The sequence below is a fragment of the Acomys minous genome (assembly GCF_964271855.1).
Source record: "Acomys minous genome assembly, chromosome: 13".
NCBI lineage: Eukaryota > Metazoa > Chordata > Mammalia > Rodentia > Muridae > Acomys > Acomys minous.
Window position 1 is genome coordinate 35,361,074 of NC_140495.1, and position 22,872 is coordinate 35,383,945.

General features: G+C 39.8%; 1 protein-coding gene across 1 annotated transcript in view; it reads right to left on the minus strand.

The window, feature by feature from the left end:
* Window positions 1-305: 305 nt before the first annotated feature.
* The window catches only part of LOC311580253 (uncharacterized protein), a 71,299-nt gene continuing 48,732 nt past the window's right edge, over window positions 306-22,872 (minus strand). Inside the window, exon 4 of the mRNA XM_084751666.1 lies at window positions 306-519. Within this exon, the coding sequence (XP_084607792.1) occupies window positions 433-519 (87 nt within the window). The 3' untranslated portion in view covers window positions 306-432. The remainder of the gene's footprint in view (window positions 520-22,872) is intronic.

A 22,872-nucleotide genomic window follows, 5' to 3' on the forward strand; every position in this document is an offset into this window, starting at 1 on the left:
CAGAATTAAGTCAAGAAATAATTTAGGAAGCTTTTGAAATAGAACAGGGTGGTAGCAGCAGAGGTGGGAAGGGTAAGACTTAAGGTACTTAGGGTACATAAGTGAATGACTAGATTATAGATTCCACTTGGTGAGCGTTTGCTATGTGGTAGACTATGGTATATATCTAGTACCTCACTCGTCCTTAAGCCTAATAAGACAAATGTGTGGTATAAGTGAGAAGACAGATTTGCATAGAGATCTCATAAAATCCCATAAATCATTCTTTATCATTTGGGCAGGGATTTGGCATCTGGTGGGTTTGGTAAGGACAGGAGGAAAAAAGAGAGAGTACAAAGGTATGTTTATATGCTTTCATGTATGAGCAGATGTCTCTACATCTGTGATATTTAGTTTTATGGTCATCTTAGCAGTTGGTTGGGTGAGTTAGCACTAGGCAAACTTTTGGGGAGAGCCGATTGTCTTGCCAGATTCATCCAAAGAGCTGAAGACCTTGAACAGACCAAAAAGATCAGGCTCCTGGGGGAAAAAAAGAGAAAACTCTCAAAATAAAAACGAAAAACAAACAAACAAACAAAACTATGCTGTATTTCCTCTGCAATCTCAGTTCTTGATTCCCCAGCGTGTGCACACACTCCGTTTGGTTGTATTTCTCTGAAGAACCCAAATGCATTATCAAACAAAGCAATGTACATGAAGCTACAACTGAAAGATGATTCTGAGGCTGAGATTACAAGACACTAGCCAGGAATTATAATCACTGAAATGAATTATGGAAGAAAACAACCAATTAAAACTGTTTACCATTACTGTGAATGTTCTTTCCTCATTTCAGGTGACTGCCATTGTGGAACACAGTTCTCTATATGATAAATTAGGTACCTTATACATGTATTTTTAGGTAGCGTGCATGCATACACACACACACACACACACACACACACACACACACACACACACACACTCTTCTGACCAAGAATCACCAGATGAGTCTGTAGGGGAGAAGTAGACATGGAAACCATGCTGCCTTTTGTTCATCTAGAATGACATAAGATGAGCCTGACCGCTCAGCTGAGAGCTGGAAATTGTAAACATCCCTCTGTTGCAGGCCCCATGACTGAGAGAACATTTCCTTAATTTACGGCAAGCTTCATTTCTCTCGTAGAGGCATAGGCAGCAAGAGGGCCTCCCTCTAAGAGCCTGGGGTTTATACTGAAGGCCCAGTCTGTTAGGTACCAGAGAACATGGCCATCAGCAGCACTCGCTGCAGCTCTCCCAGCTCAAGGGGACCCAGCTCTGGGATGGTACCTCAGGGACTCAATAAAACGATATTAAAAGACTGAAAATGTCATGGTGACATTATCTTTTGGAAATACCAGACCATCAGTTAAAGTGCTGTTTCCCAATGGTACCGTTTGCAGGATTTGTAGCTGGAATTTGCGGGCTGTCGATGGCCGTTCTCAGAAGATACTTTGCTGGGAGCTGCACAGCTGAGGCTCTTCCTCCCACCCAACTCAGCGGAAATCATATGGAAGTGTGCCGCCTATGCACATCCTGGCACGGATTTTACTGTTGGTAAGTGGCCATCAGTCAGGGCCATGTGACAACTAATTGCATTTAGTTACAGAGAGATGTGTGAGAGTAAAAGCACATGTGCCTAAGGCGCCATGTTTCCTATGATGAGTGTCATTGGTTTTTTTATAGGACTACAGAGCACTTAAAGCAGAAGAGATTTTTATTTCTTCTGGTGGAGGTTTATAAGAACTCCTTCAATAGTGTAGATCCCCTAGCCACACTGAGAATGAGGAGACATGGGGATATTTTTGCTAAATGGTATAAATGCCTTCTAGCAAATGCAGCATTAAAGCTCATCCCATGTCTCTTTGGTGTCGTTTAAGAGTTGGGGGATGATTCCCCAAAGGGACAAACACTTTTAAGAATCCAAACTGCAAAGTTCAGTGAAACAATGGATAGATGTACCAATAGCATGGTGGATATATTAGGATATATTAAATATTTTGTTGGTAGATTATTGGCCCAGATTCAGACACTTAATTTTTTCTCCATTTTTAAAACTGTCTTACCTATTATTATTTATTTATTCCCTTTTTACATCTATTTGATGTGCATGTGCACATGCCACCATGTGCACATGGAGATAGGAGGACAGTTTGCTGGAGTTAGTTCTCTCCTACCATTGGGATTACAGGAATCAAATCCAGTTCTTCGGTCTTGGAAGCACACACCTTTACAAGCTAAGCCATCTTGCCAAGACCTCTTTCTTGGTTTTAGTACATTTATTACAAATCACAGATATTTCCCCAAATTACTACATTATTGTTATTATTCTCATGTTGTTTTATTAGATAAGGTTATTATTATACAAACATGGGCTAGATACTTCTAGATGGCGGAAGACTGCCTTTATGAACGTTCAGTTTGTAATAATAACACATAACTCCCAATTAATTTTGAAATCTATATAGCGCTTCTTAGATTTTAACATATTTATATATAATAAGTATAAGCTATTTCTTTGATGCTTTTGATAACAACTTTTATAGAGAGTCACTTAAATTAATATTTCCATGTCTATATATATGGTGACTGTTTACATGTATGTTTGCATGTGTGGACACACATATGTATGGAGGGCCAAGGTGGATACCTTTTTCTTTGAGGCAAAATCTCTCAATCAAAACAATAGGTGGCCTGTAAAGCTAATCTAACTGGCCATTTTGCTTTGGGATTCCTCTACCTCCCTTTTCTAAAACTTGAAGTATAGGAGGGCTATCATGACCCCTTGGCATTCACACAGGTCACGTGGGTCTGAGCTAGGGTCCTTTTGCTTGCCCAGAAAGTGCTTTCACCAGTTAGTCATGTCTCCAGGCCCAGGTTAAATGACCATTATTCTTCTAAACTTAAAGAGATTAAGTAAGTTGTACTTTCTCTTGTCTCTGCCATCCTGGATGAAGCACCTTGCTGCTTCACACCTTGTGCTCTCTTAGCTATGCTGTGCTTTATTGAACACATGCTCCTTTTTAAAAAGTAAGACCATTATCACTACCAAGAAGAGACTTGATACCCTATGAGCATATACAGGGGGAGGAGGTCCCCCTCAGTCACAGTCATAGGGGAGGGGAGTAAGGGGAAAATGGGAGGGAGGGAAGAATGGGAGGATAGAAGGGATGGGATAACCATTGAGATGTAATATGATGAACAGGACATTCTCCACTGGTGAGTGGAGAAGGAGATCTAACTTCCACACAAACTCTGGTGCCCCGTATTTGAACATGTCCCTTGGATGGAGATGCCTGGTGGCACTCAGAGGAAAGATAATAGGTCACCAAGGAGAGACTTGATACCGTATGAGCATATTCAGGGGGAGGAAGTCCCCCTCAGACACAGACATAGGGGAGGGGAGGGGAGTAGGGGGGAAGTGGGAGGAAGGGAGGAATGGGAGGATACATGGGATGGGCTAACAACTGAGATGTAATATGAATAAATTAATTAAAAAAATAAAAATTAAAAAGAGATGTAATATGAATAAATTAATAAAATATTTTTTTAAAGAGGAAGACCATGTTTTTCTTTTGGCCTATTCTGTCTGTCTAATGGAGCAAACATGTATGCGTACCATGCGTGGTGAAGACGGGCTGCGATACCTAAAATGTGGAAGTCAGAACTATCAGCTGACTGCCTGTGAGGAAAATAGTCTCGGTTTACCGGTGTTCCCTTCCAGACCACTCTGAACCCACAACTCGCCTGAGTGAGTGAGGAATCACAGGGGACACTGGTAGTGAGTATCACAACAAAGCCATGAAGGTGGCCCTCCTCAGAATGACGCCAACATGTAGCAGCACATGTTGAATAAACTAGAGAAATGAGGCCCAGAATCCTTGCTGGAAACATCTGAAATTCACTGCCCAGCTGGATATTTTTGTTTTCATGTCAGCAAATTACCCTCCTCCTTGCCACCTCCGTTCCCGGGTTTTCTCATTTGCAACTAACAGTAATGCCTGAGACAGCTCATTTGGGATATGCATAGTTAGAACTGAACGTCAGGGATTCATATCTTCTATAAAACTTAACTCAGGAAGAATAAGAGTAAAATTTTTCCTCTACATTCATTTTAAAGAAGACAGAAAAAGGCATAGAAATAAGCGTGGAACATAAAAAATGAAAGACTCAAGGCTACTTTAACAAGTGTTAGCTTCCTTAAAGGCTAGAAAGAAGATTAGATCTATAACAAGATTTTTACTCAATAGGAAGCTTTCTTGTTTTGAGCTAATATCAATCCCATAGAAAAATGAATACCGCGGTCCATTACAGCAGCCTAATCACTGTACAAATTGGTGTGCTCACAAAGTAATTGATTTCCTGCCACCTTTGGGACAATGTTCTCCACAAACTAATGAACTAATGTCCTTACACAGCATGTTTATTTTTCCAATGAAGATGGTCACTCTTATGTTAAATAAGAATTACTATTTTCCTAAAGACTATAATTACATAGAAACATTGATTGTGGATAGGAACTTGATTTAAAAAAATTCAAGAAAAAGTACGGATCACACAAATGATAAAACCCACTCTATTGCTAAGCGGGAATTTTTCTACGGAAGTAAAAAAAAATCAAAATTTAATCCCAATCTATCCGTTTTTGTCATGGTTCTCGAAAGTCACAAAACTTATCGAATGAATATACATAAAGGGAATTTATTGGAATGACTTAGAGGCTGCAGTCAACAATGGCTGGCTGTGAACGGAAAGTCCAAGAATATAGTAGTTGCTCAGCGCCACCAGGATAGTGTGTCAGCTGGTCTTCTGTATGAGCTGGGATCCTGAAGCGGTGGCCTCCGGTGGGCACGCTGGCAACGAAAGTGCAAGCCGGTGGAGAAGGAGCAAGCCCTTCCTTCTTCTATTGCCCTTTATAGGCCTCCAGCAGAAGATATGGCCCAGAAAAAAAGGTACGTCTCAAGATTTGGATTAAAGATGTGTATCAATCCCGATGAAGAGCATGAGTCACCCCACTTTGTGGGGGTTGACCTAGAGCCACCATGTATTCAGATGTTAATTGCTGCCCCAAATTCTTACTGTTCTACAAGCAAACCCTCCTTTTTCCAAAATGATACTGTGTGACCTTGCCTCCAAATTATCCCTGGCTGGCTGAATAAATGCCTACACCTGGGCAGGGCAGAAGACAGGTAGGCGGGGCCAAGGTTCTTGGTCTTGGAGGAGAGAAGGATCACGGGGAACGAGGCGGGGCTTGGGGGTAGGGATGGGACGGAGTGGGAGGGGTAGGGGTGGCATGGGGTGAGTGGGGAAAGGGGTGGGATGCGGTGGGTGGGGGTAGGGGTGGGATGCGGTGGGTGGGGGGAGGACGGGGTGGGCAGGGGTAGGGGTAGGATGGGGTGGGTGGGGGTGGGATGGGGTGGGTGGGGTGGATTGGGGTGGGCGGGGGGGGGGCGGGGAGAAGGTAGAGAGAGGATGGGAGCAGAGACCTGAGACCACCATGGGTTAGGTAAAGAAAAACCAAGTGGCCAGGAGGAGTTTACTCCGAGGTTCGGTGATAGAGAGAAAGAGCCTAGATGATAAACATGGGTTAATAAGTGGGAAGTAGCCCAGCTAGGAATTATTAAAGCAATTGACATGGGCTGTGGGGAAGGGAGGTAAAAGATAGCTTAGCGGGGTAATTTCTGCCCAGCTCCATATTAGAAGTCTAACAGGTGACTGTGTATGTCATTGATATGGTAGCGGATTAAATGTAACTACCGAAATAATCATATGTAATTAATAAATAGTTAATAATAGACCGTTTTTATATAACACCATATCAAGATCTGGATCAAAAGCTTGTGTCTACCAGATTGAATATCCCATCAAAGGCATGTTGTCTTCCTGCCTCAAGATCTGGGTCACAGGTGTGCTCTCCATTTCTGTACTGTAGTTCATTCCAGATATAGTCAAGTTGGCAAGCGAAAATAGCCATCGCACATTCCTAGTAGAGTGCAAAGCGTGGCCTGATGAGGAAATACAGCACAAACTGTTTTGAGATTGGCAGTCCTTGTCTTTGCATACTGCCTCTAAAGCAATAGTTCTCAACTTTCCTAATGCTATGACCCTTTGATATAGTTCCTCATGTGGTGGTGACCCTCAACCATAAAATTACTTTGTGGCTACTTCATAAAGGAAATGTTGCTATTGTTATGAATCGAAATGTAAATATATGATGTGCAAGATATCTTATATGTGACCCTGGGGTTGGAATCCACAGGTTGAGAATGACTGATCTCCAGGAACAATAACACATCCTTCACTCAGTACACAAAACTCTCTTTTGATCTGTCTGATCTTAAACCATAGATGTGAGAGTAAAGACAACCTCTGCAAAACAAACAAATAAATACATAGTTTCTCGACACAATATTCTTGGTGATCTCTCTGATTTTAAAAAAACACATCTTAGATTGCAAACATAAACAATAAAGAATCATTTCTGCACATTAGTGATTCTCCATCGAATATATAAGCCTACAAGGTAGACACGGGGGTGGGTGGTGGCTCACAGCTGCAATCCTAGTACTCAAGAGGCTGAAGCAGGAGGATTGCCAGGATTGCCATAAATCCTAGGCCAGCCTTGGCTCCATGTAAGGTTTCAGGCCAATTTGGGATACAGAATAAGATGCTTTTTTAAAAAACCAACAGAACAAACACCTCCCTCAAATTGGTAGTACAATTTAAACATAACATATGAAGTTATAAATTCTTAAATTACATATATCCAAAAAGAAATTGTCGAGTACAATGAAGTTCTTTTTGATTTTTAATTTAAATTGAATTGCATTACTTCCCTTCTCCCTTTCCTCAAGCCAGCCCCTTCCCTCAAAGCCCTCTCTTTCCCTACTCTCAAGTTCATAGCCTTGTTTTATTTGATTGTATTGTTACATAAATACATACATACACAAACATATGTGTGCATGCATAAATATACAAAAATACAGCATACTGAGTCCCCTTTTTATTGTAACATTTTTTTCCTAAAGATTTTAATTGTTTGGCACATACATTTATATCATTACACGTACATAAAAAATTACATACAGCAAGAAGAAACATGAAACAATCAGGGATTAGATGAATGCTACATTCATGGTGTTTTGGCTAATTGTATTTGGCAACCTTGTAGACAACATCTTTCCTATCTTGGTGATCCTGTTGTAGGCTGTTTAGGATAGTTACGTCATACAAGCTAATTGTTAGTGATCAAATCATCTCATGTCAACTACCAGCCAATTTTTATCACAAGAATATACATGCTAGGCTTAATAGATAGATGTGATCCTCTAGATAGATAATGTAAAATAGTTAGATGAGGTCTTCAAAGCCTCAGAGACCTGTAGAATAATCTAACATTTTTATTGTTTTGGCTCTCTGGAAGCTTCACAGCTTGCATTCAGATCACACTCAATTCCCAGACCTTCCATATCTGCTCCTCCCCCCAAAATAGTAAAAATAAAAATAAGAATTTTTAAAAGTCCAATCTGTCTTATCTATATACTCACTTGACCATGGGCAAACTATCAGTGGTTAAGTAAAGCTGAATTCTACCCCTCCCTCACCCCTGCCAGAGGCCATCAGCCATGGAGAACCACGCTTCAGCATCCCACAACACTTCTTAAGAGTTCTCTTTGCTGGCTTCCTGTCTAAGCTGGTAGTTTTTCTTGGAGCTGGGGGGGGGGGGAGGGAGAGGGAGTTCAGATGGGATTAGAGGTTCTTGCAGATGCCTTTCATGTCCCTCTCTCTCAACTATGGGTCTGCAGTCATCGGAATCACAGCAGAAGCAGCCTCGGTGCTCTTCACAGTCAGCAGGAACACAGACCTAGGCTGCAGCAGGGCCACAGCCCCAGACATGGCCCTCAGTGGCAGCACGGACCTGGACACCACCACAGCCTCAGTTGGTGGCGCAGGCCACTCAGATCAGTATGACCCATGGCAGCAGCATGGCCCAACATGGCTTCGGGCTACAGCACAGATCACAGACATCTGAATGGTCCTCCGTGGTAATACTGGCCACGATACAGCCCCCAGCAAGAGGCGAGCATGGCAGGTGCCTGGCCAGCCAGGTAGGGGTGAGCACAGCCCAGTTGAGTCCCAATTTTTTGTTTGGGTTAGTTTGTGTATATATGCTCTCAAGACTGACTACAGTGAATTAGACCATCAATAAAAGGGCTCATCCCAGGGAGAGGCTAGTTCTTCTTCCCTCAGTAATCAGTAGTTGGCTGTAGTTCTTTCTGTAAGGAAGGGATCCCTTGCAATTGCTCCCCTTTCATGTCAGAATAATGATATTGCTATTGTTCTAAGATTTTTAATGTGTGTGTGTGTGTGTGTGTGTGTGTGTGTGTGTGTGTGTGTGTGTAGCTGTATCTAGGAGATACTGTTTCACAGCAGACTTCCTGGCATTCTAGCTCTCATAATATTTCCACCTCCTCTTCTGCAACGTTCCTAGAGCTCTAGAAGGAATGGCTGTGATGTAATCTATTTCTTGGGGCTGGGTTCCCTAAGATGTGTTGAGCTGTGTATGGTGTCCAGTTGTAGTTTTATGTGATAATCTCTACTTTCTGTAGAGAGAGGCTTCTTTGATGGGAGCCAATAACCACCCTTAATTCTAGGTATAATGATAAGATTGAGAGTCTAGTGAGGAATTATGCTGACCTAGCAAAGCACTGGTAGTAGATTCTTTTCAAACGACCATTGCTTCACTACGCCCAGGAAGCTGGCTAGGTTTCCATCTGGCCTTAAGTCCAATTAGACAGCTATTGGTTGACACCAACATATTGTTGTTATAAGAAACAAAAATCCCTCAATAATTTGACTTTACCAATAAAGATTTAGGAGCCTGATACTGGGGTAAAAACTTGCTAGCTCAGAGAGGCAGAGAAAGCACCCAGCTGATCTTCCTACTCAGCTCACATCCCAGAAGGAAAAATCCAAAAGCCCCTCTTCTTCTCCACTCTGTTTTAAATCCACTTCTTTCAATGGCCCTCCTTTCTGTTTACTTCCTGTTAGCTGCTTTTTTGCTCAGCGCAAGCTGTTGTGCTTGCAGCGAGTCACACCATAACCACCTATTTACAATAAACAGAAAGTTCTTGGGTTAAAGGTGTGTGTTAGGAGATACTCCACAACGAGAAATAGGTTTTTACAGTTCATAGTCTTGGGGTTCACAATGGGATCAAATCTTCTGCAATATCCCCCCCTTTTGGTAGATAAAAGACTTTTTCTTCAACATCAGTAAACTATATACTATATGGTAAGAATTGCATTCACAATGTCCAGTTCTTTGGCTTTGTCAACCTTGGTTAAAATATTCTACCATCTATCCTATCTTGGTGAATCCAAAGTGCTATACCAAAATCACTTTCTATCATAACTTGCATTTATCAACCTAAAAAGACCTTTTTAGACCTTAAAATTCTTTTAAACTCTAAACAACTAAGTGAAGGAGAGATAAACCTGTTTTTTATGATCCCAAGTGTGGGATAGGAACGGTCTTGTGAGAGAACAGGTGAGGTTAATCTACTAAAAGACCAACCACCTCCTGAGGGAGTTTGATTGTTGCCAACTGAAAAGATCCTGTGAACAGACTCTGGGAGGAGATATATAAATGAGCCCAGAACTGGGGCGGGGCTTTTGGAGATAGTTTTGGCTGTTTTCTCAGAGGGGAGAGAGAGAGAGAGAGAGAGAGAGAGAGAGAGAGAGAGAGAGAGAGAGAGATAGAGAGAGAGAGAGAATATCACTCCAGAGAAGGCTTCGGGGCTCTGGGCTCCTGCTGAGGTCCTGGGTTCTGGTTACTCCAGGTTCCAGCAGAAGAAATCCTGCTGATTACACCAGGACAATCGTTCCTCAGAACTGATATCCTTACAGTTTTGTTATTGTGTTCATTAATCCTCTTTTCCTATTGTTTTGGTTAGTCAGGTTGTAAGTGACATATGCTCGGTTAATAAGTTTATAATAATAAAATATATTGGTTAAGAAAATTGAGCCTACAACTAAGTGTAATTGTAAGCCCATAACTATCTAATTTTTCAAGCTCATCAGAGACTTGAGAAGGAGAAATATTATCTCAATAAACAGGAAGTACATAGCAAGAAGCTTCCAAAACTATAGAAATGAGAGATACTTGGTTGTCCGGACAGTCACCCCAAATTTCTCTATAATGTTGGAGCATCATCTTCAGCCTTCTGGCTCAGAATATCTGACAGACTTTTCTGTGAAGCATGAATTATGAAGGACTTGCCTACTATGTCCTTGCAAGGCTCAACAGTTAATTATCCTGAGTCAAGTTTGTCACTTTGGACAGTATTCTGTCTGCAGTTGAAGCAAGGATATTTTCTTGCCAAAAATGAAGCAAATTCCAAAAGAATGTTCTTTAATGCTCATCATCTTCTTTGAAATTGTATGAGGGTTCTCCCAGGAGCTGACATGTCTCATTGTCAGAAAGGTCTTAAATTAATTAAACATGTTTAAATACCATATGCTTTAGAACTCTGAGGTTTTTGAAGACAGTCTGTCTATCTCAGTATATCTGAACAGGCAAATGCTGATCATCTTTAGCTATTTACTATCTGATTAACTTAGAAAACACCTGTGATTAACTAAACTAGCATCTAACCAAACCACAAGTTTGATTAACTGACTTAATATGCATTTCTTAACTATACTGACCAGTTTGTAATAGTAGCTTTCAAAAGGACAAGAACTTCATATTGCATAATTAAGAATTATATAGATACTATACCTTAGAAAGAATTCTACATAGCATGTTGTAACCAAAATATAACTTAATTTTATGTCAATATACAAAAATATATACCAGTATAATCAGATAAATATAATCTTAATATTGCATCAATATGCAAAGATCTGTAAGAGTAGATTCAATAATCTACCATTTTTTCCTTATTATTCCTATAACATATAAGCGCCACTTACTGCACCTCTTTGAGTACTTTGCCATAATGATATGCCAACTACCATGGCATGTAAATGTTGCATTGGGGTAGAACTGTTTAATTGCTTCCCTTCCTTGGTAGCTTGCATAGTATATTCTGGAACCATGGGAGCTAGACTGCTGGGAAGGGGGTTTCCAGTCAGATCTAGCTCTGCTCATTGTGTATCCTAAATGTGTAGTGTCTTCAGCAACAGAGTCCCACCTACGACCTTTGAAGTCAACCAAGGGCTACATCGATAATAATCTATGTTGTTTGACGAATCTCTTGGATTACCATGACCAGCCCTACAAAAGGCCTTTTGTGTCTGGTACCGGGGGTTTCATTAGTCTGTGATTCTTGTGGGGAACACTGTCAACCCAAGTGGCTTAACTTCCATTTAATATATATCTCCATAGACACACAGATATGTGTAATTTTAGGTAAATATAAAATAACTTAATTATTAAGACTTTATCAAACAACCAATTATTTGTCCCTCCTTCTCCTTCTGTATTGACCTGCCATCCTTCTCCCCAATTGGAGTTCCTTCCCCGTTATTCTGTTTCCTTTTTCATAGCAGCTGCATGGTGCCATTTGTTTCCTTAACCATCCCCACCATCTATGGTCCCTGTATGCATTACTCATTTCTGTGGTTACTCATATTATATACTTACACCTGAGGATTTGAAACTAGGAAGCACAGATAAGAATTATTTATGGCATTTCTGGGTCTGGTTTGCTCACTCAATATAAGCTTTTCTAGGGATACCAATTTATCTGCAACTTTCATTATTTCATTTTTTAACAGATGAATAATACTCCATGGTGTGTATGTACAACATTTCCTTTATTCATTCATCTTTTGAAGGACCTTTAGGTCCTTTCCATTTCCTGGCTATTGTAATAGGGCAGCAATTGTTGAGCAAGTATCTGTAAAATAGAATATTGAGTTATTTGGCCATATTTGGGCATATGGCAAAGAGTAGTGCAGCTGGGTCATGTAGTAGATTTGGGGTGGGGGGACTCCCCATTCCTGAAATTAGTATGAAAAATCCTAAAATGCAATTAAAATTTATCTATATTTAGGAAGTTGGGATTTCTTTTTGGTGAAAATGTTATGCCATTTTACATTTTTTATTGTGTGTGTGTGGGGGGTAGTGTTCATATATAGAAGCACATGCCACGGTACATGCATAAAGATTAGAGGAAAACTTGTGGAAGTTCTTATGCCCTTCTATTGTGTGCATCCTAGGGACCCAACACAAGCCACCAGCCTTAGTGGCAGCTACCTCTACCCTCTGAGCCATCTGTGGTAAAAAATTTTTGAAGATTGGTATTATTTCATGCATTTCAGGTTGACCTTTGATAATTTTTTAAATCATTGGGCCTGCTTTTTCACCTCTAAAAATGTCATTTATTAAGATTACTTTCAATGACAAGTTGCAATGTAATGGTAAAGGCATCAACAGTAAAACCCAAAATCTCAATGATTCTAGGGAATAGTGTGGTATAAAGTATAAATACTGGTCCTCATTGTAACTATAACCACACTTAGAAACTGGGTGATCACTGATGACTGTTAAGAATCAGTCCCATGATTTTCCATAGTTGGAGTTTTTGTTGAACTTGGCTCAGACCACAGAGGTAAACTACACCAAGGAGCACAATAATTTCTCCTTATTTTTCCTAAAACAGAAAGAAGAGTCCAGTACAATCCAATAGATAAATGGACAGGCAGGCTACACCCCAAATAGCTTACTTTTGGCAACACCACTGTTCTCTGGTTGACAATGAGTTTTACCCAAGTGGTGGGAGTTAAAGAAGAAAGCCCTCTAGAGAGAGAAATGCAAACATATTGGTTGGGTTCAAAGTGGTCTATTGATATCTTTGCACATTGCCATCAAATTGAAACAACACAGAGACTTCTTTCTGATAACTGGAGAATTATTTAGATTTCAGAGCAAGTAAGTGGGAACCTGACTTTGAAGAAGAAAAAAGATCAAAATCCACATCAATTTCTGCATAACTTGTTGTCCCTCTTTTAGATACAAACCCTCAATATACAACCACTCAGCAGAGGGGAAATAGTTGAATGTTTTAAAAAGCATTGTTAGTGCATTTTATATGAGTGTTTCCCTTCCAGCAATGTATTTTGTTTAAACAAAGGAAAATTGAAACTCAGGATAACTTTTCCTAGCTAAGAAAACAAACGAGAGACACCTGTCTTTGACACCAATATTATATTCTAGTTTTGGTGAAGTTAGGATAAAATGGAAAATTATTATTTGATGTGACTTAAAGTGATAATTATTATTTTATTTTCCCCTGTTACTATCTCTAAGATGTGAAGGACACCTGTGACACACAGATGCAGCCTTTTGGTTCTGCCTTGAGGAGCATTTTCACTGGTGATTAAAAAAAAAAACATGTTTCAGTCAGTCTTTCTAGGCATGCAATCATTTTTCCCCAAGAAAATTCTGTTCAGACAACACAATTTGACAGTTGAGAACTAGGATTCTGGAGCCCAGGAAAACACCAGCGTGTGGCTTTCAACACTCATTTGCCTCCTCTATATTACATTTTCTTCTCTTCAAAATGGAGCCAGCTGTAGCACTGACCTGAATCCTTGTTAAAAAGATCGAGACGATAGTACAATGTAATTGTGTTTACTTACTTCAGTATTAGTAAAGCAACCAGAGCACAGGAAGTGTGCGACAGACGATAATGATCATTGCTGAAAAAAATGTTTCTGTAGCATTAACTATCAGAAATATATACTGTAGTCTTAATATAGTTATCATCTCTGTGTGGGTTCTCATTTTTCATCTTTAATATAATAGTTTGTCCTAGACTGTTGCTAAGGAACCTTCCAGATGAGGCAGTCCATAGAGCGATTCAGTTTTAACGCCCATGATTTGCAAGCCTGTTGCACATATTTGAGCAACACACAATATAAGCTAGTAATGAGTTACTGTGAATATTGACATATGACCGAACACTAGATCAAGAAGAAAGGTGTGCGGGGACAGAAGACTTTAAGAATCATGACAACTGTTTATTCCTGAGGCAAAGTGATATAGGGCTTAAAGTGATAAAAAAGGGAGCAAGACACCACACTGTTAGTTTGACAACATCTTTACTTTAGAAATTCTAAGCCTGTCACAAAGATGCCTCCTTTACATTTTAGAAACCTAGATGGAAATGCTGCACATTTCATTCAGCTCATCAAATATCATGTGAGGGCTTATTTTTATCCACAGAAACATATGGACTGGGCCCAGAGATGAAGACCAATTTCTAGGTGAGAAGCTTTCGTAAACTCTTAAATCTCCACTCTAACTCAGTGGGAACTGTGAGTGCCTGTCTACAGTGTATCAGAGTGTTAAGAAGTTGGGCTTGAAGGTAAGCAGAGTGTTGCTGGCACCAAAGTCATTCTTCATTAGCTCCTTATTAGTATTAGAATACCATCATTGACTCCATTACACTTAAAATGGCTTCACTCTCCGTTCCAAAGTGCTCGTGCTGAACAGATTTGCCAACCTAATCTCATGGCAGACGCTGAAATGTGTTTGGCATAATGTGTTCAAGTTTTGGGTAATGGTCCATGTTTCCTCAGTTTGGCAAAGCTATGAGTTTGTACCAACTACCTTTTCTGAATCTTTGAGTATGATCAGTGTGTGTGTGTGTGTATGTGTGTGTGTGTATGTATGATTGTGAAAAGATGGAATGTTCTGGACCATGAAGTCAAAGTTATCTTTGCTTATTTTTAGCCTTGTTTAATGATCCTGTACTATCAACTCTTGCATCAGACCTAGCACTTTTCCTTTTATGACTATTGTTTAAATATCCACTAGTCTTGGTAGACTTATAGCCTGAGCCAACCCTACAGCTAAGATCATGTTAACATCTAAGTCCTGTGAAATAGTTCATCCAGTGAATGACAATTCTTGGATCCCTATGCATGTGTCTGCCTTTGCCTCAGTTTCTAAGGGACTGGAAATAAGTCCCGAGTATGCACGATGAAGTGGTGTTACATAGCCCTTACAACTGAGTATTAACTAGTACGCTTGGGGGTGACAACTAGCTAAATATCACAAGCTCAAAATGATCAATTACCACATTTATCTCATTTCTCTCGTAAGTTTTTGAGCCTATAATATAATTAAATTATTTCTTTCTTCTCTTTTCTCTGTTCAAACTCTTCCATGTACCTCACTTACCTTGCCCTTTGTCAAATTCATGTCCTCTTTTTCTTTAATTAGGTTAAGTCCCGGGTAGACATGATGAGGTGTTACTAGGTCCTTATAAATGAGTATGAAGCATTATACTTGAGGGGTGGCAACAGTAACAAATATCACAAGCCAAGGAAATCTCTTTCTGTCCCTTCCTTCTACTTGCAGTGAAAATTCCCCCAATACTGTACCTTGAGTACTGTGTTTCCCTGTTGAATCCCATCAAACTGACCACTAAATATGCGATGCAAGATTATAATGCCAATCTTCATTTCTAAGGCATGGTGGTATCTGCCTTTAATCCCACTTTAATCCTAGCACTGGGGAGGCAAAGGCAGGATAATCTCTGTGAGTTTAAAGCCAGCTTAGTCTCCATAGCAAACTCCAGGACAGACAAATCTACATAGAGATACTATTTGAGACAACAACAAAATGAACAAAACATAAGGAGATAAACCTTCCTAGTACACTGCTGTCAATTGGAAATTTCTGTGGCAATAGTCACAGCCTATACCTATGGTAATCACTAGCCACAGCTGCATACTGAGCATCTTAAATATAGATAGTGTAACACAAACATTGAAGTTACACTTTAAGAACTTTCAAAGCTATGGAAATTCATTGAGCATGTGCAGAATTATATAATAAATATTATTGTAATGGATATTTGGTCTAAGGGAAAGAAATGTGGACTACCAATATTCTGTACTTTAGGATATTTTCATAACCTTATAGTTGTACATGAGGAATCCAATGATAACCATCAGATAGTTCATAAACTTGAGGCATTTCCTATAGACAAATAAAAATATTGGTATTAAGAAGATAAGTGTTTTGATTACTATTGCTCTATAGTACAGCTTGAGATCAGGAATGGAGATTCCTTCTGAGGATCTTTTATTGTATAAGATTGTTTTAGCTATTCTGGGTTTTTTGTTATCCCATATGAAGTTGAAAATTGATCTTTCCATGTCTTTAAAAAACATTGTGTAGGTATTTTGGTAGGGATTGCATTGAATCTGTAAATTGCTTTTGGTAAGATGGCCATTTTTACTCTGTTAATTCTCCCGATCCATGAACAACAGAGATTCTTCCATCTTCTGATGCCCTCTTCAATCTCTTTCTTCAGAGATTTAAAGTTTTTCTCAAACAAGTACTTCACTTGCTTGGTTAGAGTTATTCCTAGATATTTTATATTGCTTGTGGCTATTGTGAAGAGTGTAGTTTTCTTAATTTCTTCCTCTGTTTGATTGTCATTGTATATAGGAAGGCGACTGACATTTTTAGTTAATTTTTTCTCTAGCCAATTTGCTGAAGGTGTTTATCAGCTGAAGGAGTTCTCTGGTGGAATTTTGGGGGTCACTTATGTACACTATCATATCATCTGTAAATAGGGATAATTTGGTCAAAGGCACTGGCACAGCAATACTCTGGTTCATCAATAGAATAGAATCAAACACCCAGAAATGAATCCACACACATAGAGTCACTTTATTTTTGACAAAGAAACCAAATCTATTCAATGGAAAAAGGATAACATCTTCAACAAATGGTGCTGGTCCAACTGGATGTCTACATGTAGAAAAATGCAATTAGACTCATCTTTGTCACATGCACAAAACTCAAGTCCAAGTGGATTAAAGATCTCAACATAAAACCAGAGACACTAAATTGGTTAGAAGAAAAAGTAGGGAAGAGCCTGGAACACATTGGCAGAGGAGACAACTTCCTGAACAGAACTCTAACAGCCCAGGCCTTAAGGTCAACAATTAATAAATGGCACCTCTTGAGGCTGAGAAGCTTCTGTAAGGCAGGAGACACTGTCAATAGAACAAAGTGACAGCCTACAGACTGGGAAATGATTTTCACCAACCCTTCATCTGACAAACGTCTAATATCCAAAAAATATAAAGAACTCAAGAAATTAAACACCACAAAACCAAACAAACCAATTGAGAAATGGGGCTCAGAATTAAACAGAGAATTCTTAATAGACTGCTATCAAATGGCTGAGAAACAAAGAAATGCTCAGTATCTTTAGTCATCAGAGAAATGCAAATCAAAACGACTCTGAGATTCTATCTTATACCCATCAGAATGGCTAAGACCAAAAATTCAAGCGACACCACATGCTGGTGAGGATGTGGAGAAAGAGGAACACTCCTTCATTGTTGGTGAGAATGCAAACTAGTATAGCCACTTTGGAAATCTATCTGGTGCTATCTCAGAAAACTGGGAATAAGGCTTCCTCAAGACCCAGCTATTCCACTCCTTGGAATATACCCAGAAGATACCCCTGCGCACAACAAGGACATATGCTCAACCATATTCATAGCGGCCTTATTCATAATAGCCAGAACCTGGAAACAGCCTAAATGTCCCTCAGTAGAAGAATGGAATACTACTCAGCTATTAAAAGCAAGGAATTCCTGAAATTTGTGGACAAATGGAATGAGCTAGAAATGATCATAATGAGTGAGTTAACCCAGAACCAGAAAGACTCAAATGGTGTATACTCACTTATATCTGGACACTGACCCAAGGGGCACATCCCATGAAAGTCTTCACTTATCATGAAAGTGGGATAGAGGGGAGGACATCCTACTGGGACTCTCAGTGAGAGAAGTATGGGAGAATGGGGAAATACAAGGATCCAGGATGTCCTAGAAACCTCCAAGAAGAACATTATGATGGTGGATTTGGGCCCAGGGGTTCTGCTCAATCTATGGCACCAGCATATGTGCAGTACATTTTGAACCCTGAACCAGATCTAACCAAAGGACAGGACAGTCTCCACAACTGAGTGGAGAGGGAAGAGTGGGGACTAACTTTCGTATGAACTCAGGTGTACCATATTTGACCATGTCCCCTTGATGGGGAGACCTGGTGGCCCTCAGAGGAAGGATAGCAGGCTACCAAGAAGAGACTTGATACCCTATGAGCATATACAGGGGGAGGAGGTCCCCCTCAGTCACAGCCATAGGGGAGGGGAGTAAGGAGTAAGCGGGAAGGAGGGAGGAATGCGAGGATACAAGGGATGGGCTAACAATTGAGATGTAATATGAATTAATTAATTGAAAAAAAGAAGATAAGTGTTGCTCATTTTACATATACATACAAGTAACATTATACAAACTGTACTTCTCTCTCTCTCTCTCTCTCTGTGTGTGTGTGTGTGTGTGTGTGTGTGTGTGTGCAAGCGTGCATGTGCTCATACCCAGTGCTGAGATTGAAGTGGGATTAAAGGCAGATACCACCACGCCTTGCTTTGCTCATCTTTAGAAATGAAGATTGACATTATAATCTTGCATCACATATTTAATGGTCACTTTCATGGGATTTAACAGGGAAACACAATACTCAGGGTACAGTATTGGGGGAATTTTCACTGCAAGTAGAAGGAAGGGACAGAAAGAGATTTCCTTGGCTTGTGATATTTGTTACTGTTGCCACCCCTCAAGTGTAATGCTTCATGCTCAGTTGTGAGGACCTAGTAACACATCATGTCTACCCGGGACTTAACCTAATTAAAGAAAAAGAGGACATGAATTTGACAAAGGGCAAGGTAAGTGAGGTACATGGAAGAGTTTGAACAGAGAAAAGGGAAGAAGGAAAAAAATGTAATTATAGTCTCAAAAACGTAAAAGGGAACTGAGTTAAATGTGAGAATTGGTCACTTTGAGGTAAGATGTAATTTCATGCAAAAGTTATGATTTACTGTAGACTTTGGGAGATTAGGGGTAGCTATTGTACCACCTACCTCTAATAATGACACAACCAGTAGGATCTGGAAATCCTGTTCTGAAGCTTGCTTTCCTGTAGTTCACTTTCCTATTAAACCCATATACTGAGAATATTATGATCTACTCAATAAAATAAATTATTTTGTCTGTGGCTGCCACGGGACCTAATGAGAAATGCTGCTTGATCAAAGACTCTCTGAGCTGGAAACATGGGTGATATGAAAAAAATATGACAGATGTTTAAATTTTTGTTTGTCTATCTAGCAGGTTTGACAGCTCAACAGCTGCAAACACCAGTGACACTTATTGGTCCCTTACCTGCACACTCATCCTCATATATTTAGAGGCCATTTTTGTTTTTTTCTCATTTTTTACAATACCATTTGACCACTGTGTTTAGAGTAACATCTCTGAACTAAGAAAATACTTTATTCTATAATAACTGTGAGTGGTCATGCCCCAGAAAAACAAATCCATGCTCCTCAGAGCATTTTTGTTTCTCCTGAAAGAGGTCACATGATCTCATTATAGTTATACAAAAAAGAGGCGAGCCACCAACAGATGGAGTTCAAAGCAGCAGGGAAATGTCTAAGGTAGGGTTTAGTTGTCATTTACAAGGTGAAATCTTTCTCAATATTTAGATGCTAATATAGTCTTATGTTTAGGAATGATAGAGACTGAAGATCTGTCGAAACTATGTATTCATTTTAAATTTTTAGCAAGTAGTAACAAAAGAAAAAGTGCTAGTTCAGCCAGATACAAAGGTTGATATACATGGTTATGAAAAGAGACCAAAGATAACTCAAGATAATTTTGAGTCTGTGGTGTGCAACATTCTCTCTCTCTCTCTCTACAATTACAAGGCGCCAATATCAAAGGTCAGGTCTACAGGCTTTGAGCTATGGTTGTGACGTCGTAGAAGTATCCCAGTTCACATTTCAGCAAGAGACCACTGCACACTCTTTAAGATGACTACTCTCAAGGTAAATGACTAAATATAAATAAGTGATGGTGACCGTGTGGAGAAACTGGAACATTTATGCACTGATGCTTGAAATGGTACAGCCACTGTTTTGGATCACTGTGCTGGATCTCTTCCTAAAAATCAAAAATGCTATCTCTGTATATGATGCAGGAATGCCAATTCTGAGTATTTACAAAGTGGACTGAAAATCAGGCTCCAAGACATATTTGTGTGAATGTTTTCATAAAAGCATTATTAAAAAATATGTAAGGTTTCCCAGTGTCTATGTGTGCCCAGGCAGAAACGAAAAGCACAGTGCTTTCATAGTGTATACATACAATACAATACTACTCTCTCACATGCAGACGGGTGAACCTTGAGAAACATTACGGTGAGTGAGGTAAGCCAGTCACACAAAGACAAACACAAATTCTGCCTCTATGACATTACACTTGTCAAAATCATATAGACAAATGCTAGACTCATGGTGCCAGGCAGTGCGGAGAGGGGTAAACAAGGAATTTGCTGTTTCATGAGTAGAGCATCAAGTTTCCAAGATGAAGCGTTATGTATCAGGGTGCTGGTGACAACCACAGACATTACAGACGTGTTTAGTACCCCTGAAGTGAACTCAAAGATGGGCAAGGCGGCAAGTATTATCTTAAGTACATTTTAACGCAAAGCAAAGTTGAGTAAAAATGTCAGTGGGGCATATTTAAGGTTTCTTTCATTTGGCATCATAGTTTGGGAGGTGAGGTCTCCGTTAGAATTTGAAGACTGTGTTGCTCAGCTTACACTCCGTCTTGTATTAATGCATCTTTAACCTGCTATTTATGTTGTATTATGAATCACAAAACATTTCACACAGGATGAGAGCAATTGCCTTTTTAGCTGTTGGTTTTTTTTTTTTTTCACTGACTTGTCCCCTCCACGCCTAGAACACGGTCAGACACATGGTAGGCATCCCATAAGTATTTGTTGAATAAATGAACAAATCAAAGACAGTGCCTTCTTTTAAGGCAGAGCTGGCCTCTGGTATCTTGTTGTTTCTTTGATGTTTCTGTGTTGGCAGGGAGCAAGCAAACAACCAGGCAAATGTGGGTTTGGCTGGACAACTGAAAACAGATTACTTTTCCCCATGACTCAGTTCAAACCAGGCTGTTTCTCAGGCATCTGTAGCCTGGTTGTAGTTTGCTTTAAAAAAAAAAAAAGTGTGTGTTCATTGTGTACAGAAGGATTTTTATCTGCAGCCATAAAACCTCAAATTGCATCTCCTATTTTTGTTTTAGGATTTGGAGCCAGACTATGTTAGAGGCCAGAAGAAATTAGGAGCCATTTTAACATCTGAAGGTAAAAACTTCATAATTACAGGAAATTAAAAAACAAAATAAGTCCAGAGTCACCTTTTCTCCTTACCTTCCCTACTCATTGCTGGGTGCTCTTGTCTGTTAAGAAGTAGGATTTGATCAGGATGTAGAGTGAACAAATTAAAAATAGAAATAAAAAAAAGGATTTCTCCAAGCACAACTGACAGCAATATGATTCCCACTGTGTACAGCTCACAGCAATAGGGTTATGACTGATAATTTTTCCTTCTCATTTACAAGAAGTTTTCTTAGCAGTTCTTATGATGGCATTCGTCTTCTGAGTCTGTTCACAGATGGGGTAGTAAGACGCACGACAGGCTTGGGGAGAGCTGCCAACAAGAGTTACCCACACCACATCCTCTGGGGCTGAGCATAAGCTTCTTCTGCCAGTGAAAGACCAAATCCCTGGGTGAGGGAGCCCACCAAAGAGTGCCAGGAACCACATGAGGGAAAGAAGGGAAGAAACGGTGTGAAAATGCTTCCATTCTGCCAAAGCTAAGTTTGACTCTCTTGGTCAGACTGGAGGTGCGAGCAGGTCCCCGTTTACAGCAGGATTTTAGAAGGGGTAAAAAGAAAAACAAGCCTAAAGGGCCAGCTTCCGCAGCACAGTCACTGTGCAGTTTTGAGAATTATCATTCACCTCCATCTGCGAAGACAAACATCCAAGGCTCACTAGCATGGATGCTGAAAAGAGGGAACAGCCATCAGTGGAGCCCATCCTTGCTGTAAAAATAGTCAAGAGTTCCATCAGGAACAAAAGCAGAATCTGTCCGCTATTTCTTTACTTGTGCTTCATATTTGAGATGAGGCCATTTCAGCCAACAAGCCCCAACCTTATGACATCAGGGCCAGACATTTTATTATTTATTTATTTATTTATTTATTTATTTATTTATTTATTTATAGATTGGTTGGCTTATGGCAAGCATAGCCTACAAGTTGACAAAATAATTTTTGTTTAAAATTACAGGTGTGGAATAGCAGCCAGTTAGTAAGACACACAACTCCGAAATGTAACAAAAACATATTTTATAGATGCATTATATTTGGCTCATTCTAAGTTCCATGACACTGTTCCTAGTCACTATCCCTAAAAGAAGGGATTGTTCTAATGCCTTCATGAGAGATTGATTAGCTTTGCTTATTCTTGAATTTTGTATTTAAGCACACGAACACATGGGATGTGCATTTAAGTTGGAGAACTACTGATTAGAAAGTTTTGAACAGAAAGCAAAATGAAACCTTTGATCCAAGCCCTCTAAATAAGCACATAATATGCCTATACACACACACACACACACACACACACACGTGTGTGTGTGTGCTCCTCTTTGGTGTGATGATCACAAATCAGTATTTTCAAGTTCATCATGAAACCTCTATAAGAAAATGAAATGCAGCTTCTTGTCTAAACAAATCTGGATGCTGAATGTCAGAGAGCTCAGCTGAAGCGAGGCACTCAGGAATCCCTGTTATAAACAGACTGTGAAACTTCTTGGACCACGGTATACCTTCATTTGCATGGACAAGAAAAAAAATCACACTCAAGTCATTTTTCCCTGTCAGCTGTGGTAT